At 42.1% G+C, this 14,209-nt stretch overlaps 1 protein-coding gene across 1 annotated transcript; it reads left to right on the top strand.

Moving 5' to 3' along the window:
- Positions 1-454: 454 nt before the first annotated feature.
- Positions 455-13,305, top strand: tars1 (threonyl-tRNA synthetase 1). Its single transcript, XM_030105348.1, has 19 exons — positions 455-599; positions 1,331-1,408; positions 1,899-2,089; positions 2,477-2,600; positions 3,283-3,407; positions 4,164-4,281; positions 4,380-4,444; positions 4,534-4,612; positions 4,855-5,001; positions 5,646-5,744; positions 6,658-6,824; positions 7,536-7,698; positions 8,431-8,568; positions 10,889-10,966; positions 11,059-11,159; positions 11,378-11,482; positions 11,671-11,743; positions 12,453-12,567; positions 12,717-13,305. Exons 1-19 carry the CDS (start codon positions 540-542, stop codon positions 12,863-12,865), a joined length of 2,175 nt encoding a protein of 724 aa, XP_029961208.1. The 5' UTR covers positions 455-539; the 3' UTR covers positions 12,866-13,305.
- Positions 13,306-14,209: the final 904 nt, after the last annotated feature.

Genomic DNA, 14,209 nt, shown 5'->3' on the forward strand with positions numbered 1-14,209 from the left:
AATTTAGACCGAATAAAGCATTTTAAGTTGCCTTCAAGAATGAAAACATACATTATTATCAATGCAAAAAAACACATACTAGAATCATAAAACTATTTTCATTTGAAATATTTGGCTTAAATACAGACTGCAACTAACAGCTACAGCTATGGTTTGGTGCAGAAAAGAGCTCAGGACATGTGTGTTTTAATTAAATAATAATCAGTTTTACAGTCCACTAATTTCTTTTGATCATGTTTACAAAGTTACATTATTATAAATTATATTATACATATACACATTATACATTATTGATAAATTATAAATTACAAAGTTAAAAAATAAATAAAAAGAGGAGTGGAGTCGGTAGGTAGTAGAAATTGTACTTATAGTACTGTATGTAGTCGTCCTCAGTCTGAAGTCAAACAAGGCGCCTCCTCTTTATTCGGTAATGTTGCATCAGAACATCCGGGTACGTCATCAGACCTCACCGGCACCGTGTCTGCTGACGGTACATTAACCAAACACTCTGCGATAGTTTCCCCCTTCATCAAGTTGTCATGTCTGAGCAGGCCGTCGTGGAGAAAATGAGCGAGCTGCAGGTGGACGGAGGGAAAAAGGTAATGCTTCCTTCAGTCTGCCCATTCAGTGTTGCTCAGCTAGCGGCTAGCTTAGCCTGTAGTGAGGCTCGTGCTGTCATTTAGCCGCCGGTGCTAGTGTGCTAAAGTTTCAGCGAGCTTTAATGAAAACCTCGTGCTAGTTTTATTGATTAGGCAGTCTCGATATCTTAATTTAGTTTGATGTGTTTGCAGGGAAGATAGTGTGTAGATAACTCTTATCAGAGCCACGTCGGCTGTTCTGGTGAAGTTATATCTAGGACGGGCAGATTGCGCTCTCAACCAAACTTCATTCAGAACTCTCTTAATTTATTGTTTCTGTGTTTATTTGTGAATAGACTGAAGTGGGATCAGCATTTGAGGTGCTGTTTGATCATTTGTGTGGTCCTTTTATATCGGCACGCACCCACTGCACCAATTAGATATATTATATCATTTAAAACCTTATTTGCAAATACAGAGCTGTTTTTACACCAGTGTCTTAACACTGATCGAGGGTGTGACAGCTCAGAGCCACGAGGCTCTCGGTAAACACTTTGCATCACTTGCTTATGAAATGTTATGATTTGATGATATTACGCCTGATGAAGAAATCAATATGGTTATCAAGCATACTATTCTAAGATTACTAAATGCACATGTGCTCCTTTTAACATGCTTTCAGTAAAACATCACACTGAAAATCTTACTTCACTTGTCTTTTTGAGTAAAGATTTCGTCTTCTTCTGAAACAGGGTGGACCTGAAGGTGGTAAAGACGGGGGAAAGAAGAAGGCTAAAAATGCTGCTGGGGACTCTGGTGGCAAGGGTGAAGTAAGTTGCAAATTTAGATGATTGAAAGTTTATACTATTTATAGTGGGGGTAATAATGTCCTGTTCACACAGTTACAAGTCATTGTGCATCTCTGTTCAAAACCTTTGCCATTCTTTGCTCACATATCACCACCCGGCCAATCTCGAGCTTCATGGGCATTGAACATCACATACTGATAGTCATTCAAGAAACAAAATGCACAAATTATATGATTTCCACTCTGATACAGTTGAATTTTTTTGATAGGAAATATTGTAGCAATCCAAAATAAAATATCAAGCTTAGACTTCATCTTTACCTTCAGCCTGATAGTAATAATAATATAATAAAAAGCTCAAAATGAAGCATGTATAATATGCTCGATAATTTAATTTCGGCTAACATTTCAGTAAACTTGTTCATTAGAAAAAGGGCTTGATAATATATGTAATATAAACCCCTACAGTATGTTCTGTTGGCTCGCATTCATTTATAAATCGCCTGTTTCAGCTGACACCGCCACCTCAGTACATTGACGAGCGCCTCAGTCTTTACACAAAGCTGAAAGCTGAGCATGATGCTTTGATGGCTGAGAGGGCTGCAAAGGACAGCAAACCCATCAAGGTGACCTTGCCCGATGGAAAGGTGGTGGAGGCTGAGTCCTGGAAGACCACCCCGTACCAGGTGGCCTGTGGAATCAGGTCAGTGCGGTGACTCCGGTTCATCTGGTGCAAGCACAGATGTCAAAGGGTCTTTGTTTCACGGTGGTTAAACAGAGAAAACTTTATTTTAAGCATTGTCCTGTACACAGCATTATTTATGGACAGTATATCATTAACTAACCAACACACACCTTGCTACCTCTGCTTTAAAATGAATACTAGTGGTACTGTTTTGTTTCTATTGCGATAGCTTTTTGACACATAGTCTTATTTTATCAATTATGTCTGGAAAATGCTGAATAACACCCCTAGAATCTCTGAGTGTGTGAACAGCAGGTTTGAAAGTGCAATAGATAAATCTAATTTCATATATATGTGCCCCTGTACATTGTTCTGATGCGATATATTTCATGTTTTACGGTGCAGTCAAGGCCTGGCCGACAACACGGTGATTGCCAAAGTAAACAACGGCGTGTGGGATCTGGACAGACCTCTGGAGGACGACTGCAGCCTCCAGTTGCTCAAATTTGATGACGAGGAAGCTCAAGCTGTAAGTCCACATCAATGTCGTGTTGGAATGTGTTTTTGTGTCTCGGCGCTTCATATCACAACTTCATCATCTGATTGCAGTACTGAAACCACACTGGAGTCTATTTTCACTCAAATAGCATGGCAGACCTGTTTGTTATGTTTCATTTATTCTTTATTTTTTTAGCATAAAAATAACTAAAATATAATGATTTCCTCACATATTGAAGATTTACCCAGGTTTGCTTTAGCGGCTCTTTATTGATGCACTCAGCGTGTCAACACATATCGATATGTATATCTGGCTGGCTAACCTGGGCGTGCAAGGTTAATATGATCAATGAGGAGGAGTTTACAGTCAATAAACCTCAAAGCATTGCGGTTCATCAAGCGATAAGCCACAGAAATGTTAAGGCGTGAGTGAGAGTATGGAAACGATGGTGAAAATCATCAAGTCTCTTAAAAAGCAATAGCTCTTGGTGCGTCTTATGCCAAGTACTCAATATTTATTGGAAGAAAATGTTGCTTAGTTTTCATGGTAAGCTCGTCAAGTTCCTGCTCTTTTGTCTAGACTCTAGAGGTTGTGTTGCTCAATTGAACCTTTTTTTTTTTTTTTTTTTTAATTATTATGATTATCCTGCACTGTGAGTCATGGCAGTGAGGACACACACTTAATGGCTGATGTTATTAACGTACCTGTTCAGGTGTACTGGCACTCCAGTGCCCACATCCTGGGTGAAGCCATGGAGAGGGTGTACGGAGGCTGCCTCTGCTACGGCCCCCCCATCGAGAGCGGCTTCTACTACGACATGTTCCTGGACAACAACGAGTGAGTCACACCAGCCTCTGGTTTGGAGTTGTGGGTAAAATTAAGGATGGGAATCAGTACTCTGCATTACTTTTTAGAGTTTGCCGGTCCTGCTTCTGACTCTCACGCTTAGGGCTTTTTTTTTTTTTTTTTTTTTTCCTTTTCTTTTTTGGGGTGTGGATTTCAAACAACGGCTCTCTGCATCTACCCACAGGGTCCAAATCTTAAGAGCAAAATCGATTCAAATCAAAGAACAGGAGGTTACTTGAGTGAAGCTTTGAGAGCGTGTCGAGACAACCCTCAGAAATTTCCCAACACTTTTTCCCTGGTAAACAACTTTGTTGCTTGACCTTTCTCGTCGACAGATGCATTTCTGCCTGTTTGAGGCTGCAGGAGAGCTTGAAGAGTCCTGTCTAATTAATTCTACAACCTCTTCTAATGAAGTCATTTTATGCTAATGGCATTCTTGAAGGTGCTTTTTATACAAGGATATTTTGACATTGCCTAAGCCCTAAAGCCAAGGACTTTAAAGTATTTGCCCATCCTTGGCCGAGATTGTCAGTTTCGGGAAGACAGAGAATTGCATCAGTGGACAAAAGGTCTATTCGCGTATCTGGTCACATCCGTTGTGCCCTTTTGGAAACTGCAGCAGACCAAATTTAGCAGTGGAGACATTTTGCATAGTAATTCAAACTTCTCTCTCCCTCTTTTTTTTTTTTTTTTTTCCTTTTGTGGAAAGGCTATTGTTGTTCAGTTTCTTCTTGATATTTTGCACAGAGGCGTATCCAGCAATGACTTCCCTGGACTGGAGACTTTGTGCAAGAAAATCATCAAGGAGAAGCAGCCGTTTGAGAGGCTGGAAATAAAGAAGGAAACTCTGTTGGAAATGTTCAAGGTAGTTCAAGAAACCAACACACACACACACACACACACACACACACTTCTAGAAAGTAATATAAACAACCTGAGCGTCACCTCTCATCCTTTATTTAGTACAACAAGTTCAAATGCCGCATTCTGAATGAGAAAGTCACCACTCCAACCACCACTGTGTACAGGTGAGGCATGTCGAAGGCTTCGTGTTGATTCTACATCTCTGTCAGTGTTGACATGTAAATGGATCATCTGTAAATATTCTGTGTTTCAGATGTGGTCCCCTGATTGATTTGTGTCGGGGCCCTCATGTGAGACACACCGGAAAAATCAAGGCCCTTAAGATCCACAAGGTTAGTGCTGTGTGTTATGTAAAACACATATTTTGTCACTGTGTGTGTGTGTGTGTGTAGATTTATTGTTTTTGTTTGGCCAGGTAGCTTCTTAAGTAGTATTCTGTGCGCCCTGAATGTTGAGCAGCAGGCACATTTGTCCTCATTTCTGGTGCGTCGTTAACATATGCTTTATCCTCGTGGGACGTGATGGAGCGTAAAAGAAAGATGAAAGCTAACGCCGTCTTCTCACGCTGCGCTAGAATTCGTCCACTTACTGGGAGGGGAAGGCAGACATGGAAACCCTCCAGAGGATCTACGGAATCTCCTTCCCTGACCCCAAAATGCTCAAAGAATGGGAGAAGTTTCAGGAGGAGGCCAAAAACCGAGATCACCGCAAACTGGGCCGGGTAAGAGCTGAAATGTGAAGGAAAAAAAAAAAAAGCTGAGTTAGCTGGAGTTGTTCTGCAGGCATGCAGCAGAGGCGGGGTATTGAGGACATCTTGGTACTAATTTGCCAGCAAAATGAATATGAAATAGAGGTAAATTAGTTATTTTTTGTTTAATTAAAAGAGCAGGATGCACTACAGGATGTTGGTATCCTGCACTACAGAGAAGAAAAGCCTTTTGCCCATCCAGACATACAGATGCTTGCCTTTTAAACTTTTAGGTCCCCAAATGCTCCCTCATAATAATGAATTGTTAAAAATATGTTGTTGTGTCAATTAATTTCAATGATCAGATTTACAAAAAAGTACACATTCTGTTTACTTCAGTAGAAGAAAGACTTGATGAAAGTGAATTCCTTTTGACCAACTTTGGCTTAAAATAACAATACCTGAACGTCATACAGCGAGTGACGGCTGTTTAGTGATTACTATAACAAGGTATGTGTTTCTGGGTGTGTCTCTTGTAGCCATAATGATCACACAAGAATCGAGTTGTAAAGGAGACTTAGCACAAAGGCAAACTCTTGTTTATTGCTTTTATATTTCAAACTGGAACCAGTAAAAGATGGCCGACCTAAACGAGGGTGCATGTTTTTCTCAAACAGGAACAGGACCTGTTTTTCTTCCACGACCTGAGTCCAGGGAGCTGCTTCTTCCTGCCCAAGGGTTCCTTCATCTACAACACCCTGATCGAGTTCATCAGAGTAAGTCAGTCTCGAGAACGATCGGCCACTGTGCCTTCAGACGCAAGAAAAAGCGAGAAAAAGTGAAACTTCCAGACAGAAGGAAAGAAAATAATGTATACAATTTAACAAGGTAGAATATTGTTGAAAAATAAGTTCTTACTAAATAAGCCAGCACTCTTTGTTGAACAAACAATGGGAAAAAAATTGCTCACTGCTGCTTTGAACTCAAACTTCATCATAAAGGATCTTATTATTGAGGAACACTTTAACTAAAACATGCAAAGACAGATGATTGGCGACGGTAAATAAAAGCTTTGTTGTATCTGATTTGCAGCGCAGAGCCACAAAATTAATGTTTTAAGGCTGCTCTTTCTTTTCCTTGACTCGCAGCATTCATAATAAAAAGACACATTGCAAACAATTCCACTTGAATGTGGTGAAACAGATTTGTGACCAAGTGGATTTTGAGTAATGAGATTTGTTTTTTAAAAAGTACAATTCCTGTTTTTGCAGCAAAACACCTTCAAAATATTTGCAGCGAGTCATGATTTAAAATAAATCACATTATGCTTATTCTTGTTATCTTGGTCAAGTTTCTGTTTGAATGTAAAAACCGAACAGACCAGTACAAACTGCATTAAAGCACTTTAATAATGACTTCTCAGTTTGTTGTTTTCTTGAAATCTGTCACTCTGCAGACGCAGACACAGACCGGGGTGCCGGCATGCAGCAGTATAAACACCCTCGCTGGTAGTTAGCTTTTTAAAGTCCTCGCTTTTGCAGAGTTGTTTACCATTTTATACTTGCATACATTGCTTATCAGCGGGTCCCCAGGCGCCGACTGAAACCGCCTGTTTGGAGCTGAATTATAGAGTAGAGTCACTTTGAGAAGTCACTTCTTCTGCGTTTCATGTTGCGGTTTCTCTGACAGAGCGAGTACAGGAAGAGGGGCTTCCAGGAGGTGGTGACGCCCAACATCTACAACAGCAAGCTGTGGCAGACCTCGGGACACTGGCAGCACTACAGCGAGAACATGTTCTCCTTCGAGGCCGAGAAGGAAACCTTCGCCCTCAAGCCCATGAACTGCCCCGGACACTGGTCAGACTTCTTCCTCTGTCACATTCAACGCTGGTTCTTCACGTTTATTTTCTGCTTGTGAGCTGAAAGAATGTGGACGCAGACATGTAGCAAGTGTTTGGAATCACAGGAAAGACTAAAGAATAGCTTTTTTTTTTCCAGCATTAACTGTGTTTTACTGTTACATCGGAGCAACTTTCACAAGACAAAACATTTAACTTGGCTCCAGTGTTTAGTGAAAAGCGTCTTCATTGTGTTGTCACTCTATAAAACAGTGTTTTACTTCTGAAGCCTTTGTGAATCGCCTCCTTACTTCACCATTCCAGTAGTTTGTCAGCCGGTTCAGCTCAGCTTGTAATGGACCAATTCTCCTGCCATGTTTTCAGTCGTCGAGTGACCCAGTTCAATTTACTGCTCAATGCTGCATTGCAGTGTGAAGAGCCGGGCTGCAGCTCTTTGTATTCACATCTTTTATCTCCTTTTTACTGTTCCAATTTTCCTACCATCCACTCAGGCAGCCCGTCCGTAGATCACGCTGGAATCGAGATTCAGCTTGCAAAACACATTTTATCAAAGTATTGAGGATCGGTGAAATCAAATATGAAAGTCAAGGCTTTTAGAGCTGCACTAAAACAGCTATTTATAGTCCTGAGATAGCTAAAAGTTGGAATTAACTCGATTTTTTTTTTTTTTTTTTTTTTTTTTTTTTTTTTGGCTTGTTCGTGGCGTCAGCCTGATGTTCGATCACCGTCCTCGCTCCTGGAGAGAGCTCCCCCTTCGGTTGGCCGACTTCGGCGTCCTGCACAGGAACGAGCTCTCCGGAGCTCTGACCGGTCTGACCCGCGTGCGGCGCTTCCAGCAGGACGACGCCCACATCTTCTGCTCCATGGACCAGGTGAGGCGAACCGCCTGCTGAGTTCATGTCGAGTCAAAAATCTGGAGCTAAATGTGATACCTCTAATTCTGCTGCTCCAATAAATGGTAAATGGTAAATGGAAGACCAGAAACAGATTAAATATAAGAATAGAAATGTAATATAAATCGAATTACCTACCTTAACATTATTTCGTGTGACATTAAATATGTGAGAGTTGCCGCCTCCTCTTTGCTTGGATTGTAAAGTACGTTTGACGATGCGCTGTGTTCAATCTGCTCGGTGATGTAGCTTTAATCAGTGTGAGAGGAAAATAGATTTCATTCCCCTGTGATGATTCTATCCCCCACACAGCTGAAACGTATACGGCGGGTTGCCAGTGGAGGTTTAAACAGGTTTAGAAATGAGTTTCTGAACTGAGGTTTTTGCACTTTTGTTCTGAAGAATCACACATGTAGCAGTGAGACTGTTCAGGCGATTCATGCAATAAACTGTGTAAATATTGCCAGTCTTCTCCTCTCAGTGTTAAATGTCCTTCGGAGTTTGTTCGGAGCCGCTCGTCTGCCGCGTGTCACGAAGGTTTATCGTCAAATCAGATTTTCTCTCGTCTTTTGATTTCCTCGTGTAATTTGATTACTTTGTAATTCTGGCACAAACTAAGATGAAAGCGGCCATTACACCGGAAACGACTGCGCTGCGACCGCGTCCAGATGGACAGCACAAATTTTGTTATGTTTTTATTATGGGCCGCAGATTGAGGGGGAGATCAAGGGATGCCTGGACTTCCTGCGGACCGTGTACGACGTGTTCGGCTTCACGTTCAAGCTCAACCTTTCCACCCGGCCAGAGAAGTTCCTGGGAGACCCGGAGGTCTGGGACCAAGCGGAGAAGGTAATCAGAAAGCCTCTTCTTTCTCTCAGGCTGTATATTAGAAAATACGAGCGGCTCTCGCGTAAAGCCTCGCTGGAGAATAAAGATGCTGATGTATGATATTATCAGCAAGGAAAATCCGGAGCCACTCCACACACCCGCCGAATGGAAGAGTGAGATTTGCCGACCCAGAGAACATTTATAGTTTAATGAGTTTTTTTTTTTCTTCTTCTTCTTAGAGGTGCCATCAATTCTGAAGAAGAAAATGCTTGTCCTCCTCTAGAGAATCCATCAACACATCTTTGCTGTCACTCTGTGCCTTTTCTTTCAAATCACGCCCCCCCCGTCTCTGAAGACCAGCTCCATATTTTACATCAGAGGGTTTCGGTCCTTCATTTGCTCGACTCGCGTTTAAAGCAGAACGCGAACAAATAATCACAGGAGTGATCGAGCCGCTCCGACCAATAATGAGTCTTTATTGCTGGGGGCTTCCAGCGTTTGATGAGACACGGCAGGCTCCTCCCCTGGGACAACTGGGCGTGTAAGTCGTTGGTAAAGGTGCCACATGTATGCTGCATGGAATCATCAGTGGCTCTGGAGCTCAGGGGGGCGTGCAGGTTGTACAGACAGTCGTTCACTGTCGGGCTCCGGCTGGATCAGAAGGCGTTTGTTGACAGTCAGAAAGCATGTGTCAGATTGTCACAACCGTTTCCCTCCTGATCTGATCATAGAGGCGACGCCGACTCTCCAGTTAAATATTAAACCTGCTCTCCAGACTGGATTGGAGCCGCTAAGCTGTTTGTTTTGTGTGCTGCTGGAAACTCTCATCTTACAGACGAGGCCGACGCTTTTTGTGCTTTGCTGTCTCCAGCTCATTGATTTTTATCATATTGATTGTCCTCTTTTTGTGGTGGTGGTGGTGGTGTTGGCATAGGATTTGTCATTTTAATCTACTTCAAGCTGCCTGGTGTTAAAATCTCTGAGAAGTTTCAAAAGCAATAGAAACACTCGCTTTTTTCCCCCCCTCACTGTCACTGTAAATGTTAGGTTTTGTTATTTCATCTCGTACAATTTCACAGGAAGAAACAGCCCTGACATTTACAGTGTGTGCACAGTTTATCTTATTGAACCACGACGGTGCTCTTGGTCAGAATCAAATGTTTATAAACCTGAATATTCCAGACAGTAAACTGAGAGTTTGGCTTTGTTTGCAGAATGATTTTAAACATTTTTACTGTTCATCTCGTTGTGCATATATTTAGTTATTCTCGCTTTAACCAACAAATGTTAAGTCAAGAAAGAAGCATTGGACAGTGGAACTAGTGCTGTGACGTAAAACCGCTTGAGCTGAATAGAAAAGATAAACCAACATCTTTCAAACTTACTTCCAGGAAAAGAAAACATTTTATATTCACACGAAAACAAGAATTATCCACACGGTGATGAAGGGTATTGATCACCTGAGGCTAAACTCTCCCTCATTACACAAACACACAACACCCAGCGCGCTATAGTCTGATCAGCATTTAAGGTAAAGCAGCTTGTAGCTGGAAAATGTGCATGAAAATCATGTGTTCAAAATGCAAATGTGCTTAATTAATTGTGCACACAGTGTAATGACGAGTAAATACAGGATAAAAGACGGAAAAGGCTCCAGACTTCATAATCTGAAAACACAGTTCTTTAGGGTGTTTTCTGAGCCTTTAAATGTGGTGTTTCTATCTGTTCTCCTGTTTTTATATCGTCTATATGCTGCCCCGGGTGCTTCAGGACAATCATTTTTAATGTGTTATGTGATTATCAGTCAACCCAGTGGTCGCGCTGGCTACTTAAATTTTAAACACTTTGCAGTGAGCCGATAGGACGCCGCCAACAGGAACAGGGAGAGATTAAATGTGCTCTCAGTGGCTGGTAATTAAAAAAAAAAAAAAAAGACGGGGTGACAAATGCAATTAGTCACACAAAACAGGGATGATAATAACAGCCGTTTAAAGAGAGTTCGCTGTACGGCCGCTTTTCTTGACCTTTCAGGTGGATTTTCTCTCACTGAAATAAGTTCAGTGAATTCATTCATGTTGTGCGCGCACAGAGGTAGAACATTCGGTGCAGTGAAAAAGTTTCTTGTAAGAGCTGGCACAGCGACTGGAGCTGAGCTTCCTGCGTGTTTGTCTCACCTCATTAATTCCCACAAGCAACCGTAAAATATTATTGAGACGCTTAAAGGTTTTCTCAGTTCACTGATTGCTTCCAGATGAGGTAAAATGTCAGGTCTAAATGCTAGCGCCACAGTTTACCTCCGATCGACGTGGCCACAAAAGCAGTAATTGTTTATTTTTCACAGCAACTGGAGAACAGCTTGAATGACTTTGGGGAGAAGTGGGTCCTCAACCCGGGCGACGGAGCGTTCTACGGACCCAAGGTGAGCCGCGCTCCGCTGTAACCACGCCGTCAAACTGTGAAACGGCGGGAGCGCCGCTGCTGATCACGTGTGCCCTTCGTCTATGTGCGCAGATTGACATTCAAATCAAGGACGCCATCGGTCGATACCATCAGTGCGCCACGATACAGCTCGATTTCCAGCTCCCGATCAGGTTTAATCTGTCCTTCGTCAGGTAAGCCTTCTGCTAACTGGAATAAATGAGTCTTCAAATCTTAATGTGTGTTACACGTTTTTGGCTTTTTTTCATAAACTTGAAAAGACGTGAAACTGTGTGACAGATGTCAATAAGTGAGCACAACTTGACAAAAATGAGCAGTGATTAAGTGGTTTTTGTGGATTGTTGTTTCAGTTCATGCTTCTTATGTTTTCATCTTTGAATTGATTTTGCAGCCATGATGGAGACGACAAGAAGAGACCAGTGATCATCCACAGAGCCATCCTGGGATCAGTCGAGAGGATGATCGCTATTCTGACGGAGAACTACGGAGGAAAATGGTTTGTTCACAGTCTGATTAAAAATGTTGAGCATGACGTTTGTTTGGACGTCAATATTTTTTTTTTAAAGAGAAATGCAAACGCTGTGCCTCTGAAGCTGTAAATATTTGCAGAGGTTTCCGTCGGGCTCCGCCTGGCTGGCGTTGGGGCTGTTCAGCTAAATGCTAATGCGTCCCGTCCCGTTTCAGGCCGCTGTGGCTGTCTCCCCGTCAGGTGATGGTCGTACCGGTGGGACCAACCTGTGACGAGTACGCTCAGAAAGTAAGCTCCGACCTCGACTTCACATCAGAATCGCAACATTCATTTAGATTATGGTTATGAAGTGAGACTTGGTTGGCTCTATTCTTGAAAATAACATTTAAAAAAAGTTCGCTTGAAGTGAGACTTGGTTGGCTCTATTCTTGAAAATAACATTTAAAAAAAGTTCGCTTGACCCAATGAGACCCCCCTATATTTCCTTCTGCCGCTCTCTGGTGCCCCATCGAAATTATAATTCTATTTAAGGTTAACAGCTTTACACCAACTAAGGAGCATTTGATCTTGGTGTAGCTTTTTTCCCCATTAAAAAGTCAGAGTGGGTCAAAACAAACCGCTGAAGAAATCCAGTCACGTTAAAAATGGGCCGAATGGGACAAAAGACAGGAGCAGTCAGACAAGCTGTAATCAAGCTCAGTTTAGCCGTGAGATTCCACTTTATCGACAGCAGCTTAAAGACGACTGCAGCACCTGCTCCAGTGGGTCAGGACTTGATCTGCAGGCTGGGCTGACGGCGCAGAAGCTTTGTGTTATAATTGTCTTAGTTTTCTGTATCTGTTCATCAAACTATTAGTTTACATGGTTGCAGTAATCAAATGTCAATCTGTCTTCGCTGAAAGTCTGTCCAAACACGACTGTAGGAGCGATTTGTTGAGTCGGTCTGCCAGAGGCTGAGCCGTTCTGACTGTGATGCCTCCTCTGGTGAACCTGACAGGTCAGACAGGACTTCCACAGCAGCGGCTTCATGGCCGACGTGGACCTCGACCCCGGCTGCACCCTGAACAAGAAGATCAGAAACGCACAGCTGGCGCAGTACAACTTCATCTTGGGTCAGCCTCTGCACTTTCCTTTCATTCCTGTCTTTATTTTTATTTTTTCCCTTTCCATCGCTCACTTGCTGTCAATCCACATATTGATTTTTCTTTTTTCTCGCCTTTGTCTTCTTATACGTGTTCGGCCGCCGGGGGAAAAAAAAAAGTGGTGGGAGAAAAGGAGAAGACGAGCAACACGGTGAACGTTCGCACACGGGACAACAAAGTCCACGGCGAGCGCAGCGTGGAGGAGTGCATCGAGCGTCTGAAGCAGCTGAAGACCTCCAAGAGCCGCAGCGCGGAGGAGGAGTTCTGAGCCTCAGCAGAACCTTCAGTCTGCAAAGGGCTCCGTGGTTTAAAACCTGCTTGATTCCGGGAGGAACTCTGCTTTTTACATGTTGCTACTTAGGTTTTTCAATTGCAGCAATCATGTGGTGTTTGTTTCCTGGTGTCTTCCATTTTCCTCTCTTCATATACTGTTGTTATCAAATGAAATGGTTGCTGTTCTTCATGAGATGAAGGAGTTTTGTCCACAAACCTTCTGCAGGTGACTGATGAGCCTCTGATGTGATGAGATCTTTCAGCAGCTCTTCAGACAAAACAACACGATTTCCTCACAAACTCTCCCGTAGTGATCAAAACAAAGTGGGAGGAATGGTTTCTCCATTTAGCCGTTTGTATCAATCGCTCTTTCTTTCTTCAGGGAATTGTACATGCGATACCGTTTTGATAATTAAACAGTCTATTCTTGATGTGTGTTTTCTGTTTTCCCTTTCAATCACATAATTCACTCATTTTTTTCACCCTTATGGATGTGCTCTGCATACATCAAAATGTCATTTGTGAGATCACAGCTTAAAAAATGTTCTCACTTATTTCTATGCACATATTGACTCAGAAGGTAAATGTATTAATAAAATGGTTGCGATATTGGAACCAAGTTGATGTTGTGAACACTAATTGTTGTGCAAGACAGCATTTTTCATGGTCACAGATTTGGACATTTTTTCTGTAATCTTTTGGGATTACAGCTGGACATTAAGAGCTTTAAATTCATGATAATGATGAATTCACAGATTTTCTATTATTGTATGAAAGTATATACATAAGCTATAACTGATAGCAGACAACACTTGATAGTTTTTTTTTAACCCTAGGTTTGTAACAATAAAATAAGAAATTTTATCTACTATCAATAGATAAAGCTGAAGTCTCACACTGGACAGCATTGATGTCGATACTACGCTACAATGAAAACATTGTATGTTGTCCAAATCCCTGCAGGAGCTCTCAAATCATTCAGAACTCGGGTTACAAATGAAAGATCCTGCAGGTTCTGTTCAAAAACGAAAATCTAAAATGGCATGGTGCTGGGGTCTTCTAATGTTCCTCTGCAGAGAGGCAGAATTAAAGAGAAGACTGAAACGCGTCTGAGTGATTCGAGTGGATCTTTTTCCTCCTCCTGCTCGTGCACATCATCACTTAAGGAACAAACCCTGCTGGGTAAATGCCTGAAGCTCCTCGTTATTACATGCTTACTGAACTCGGAGACCATTTACTGTGACTGTCTGCTCCATTATGAATCGTATCAGCGAAAGGCTCTGAACAGCGTGAAGCCGGTCTTACATTATGTTGCTGATAAAACTAACAAACTAAGCTT

Source organism: Salarias fasciatus, chromosome 12, assembly GCF_902148845.1.
Source record: "Salarias fasciatus chromosome 12, fSalaFa1.1, whole genome shotgun sequence".
NCBI classification, from domain to species: domain Eukaryota; kingdom Metazoa; phylum Chordata; class Actinopteri; order Blenniiformes; family Blenniidae; genus Salarias; species Salarias fasciatus.

Bases quoted from the DNA above. Each gene is read 5' to 3' on its own strand.
- tars1 (XM_030105348.1), top strand. From the start codon at position 540: ATGTCTGAGCAGGCCGTCGTGGAGAAAATGAGCGAGCTGCAGGTGGAC. The intron at 4,445-4,533 runs GTGAGGCATGTC...TCTGTGTTTCAG, and splicing joins CCAACCACCACTGTGTACAG to ATGTGGTCCCCTGATTGATT. The intron at 5,745-6,657 runs GTAAGTCAGTCT...TTTCTCTGACAG, and splicing joins CCCTGATCGAGTTCATCAGA to AGCGAGTACAGGAAGAGGGG.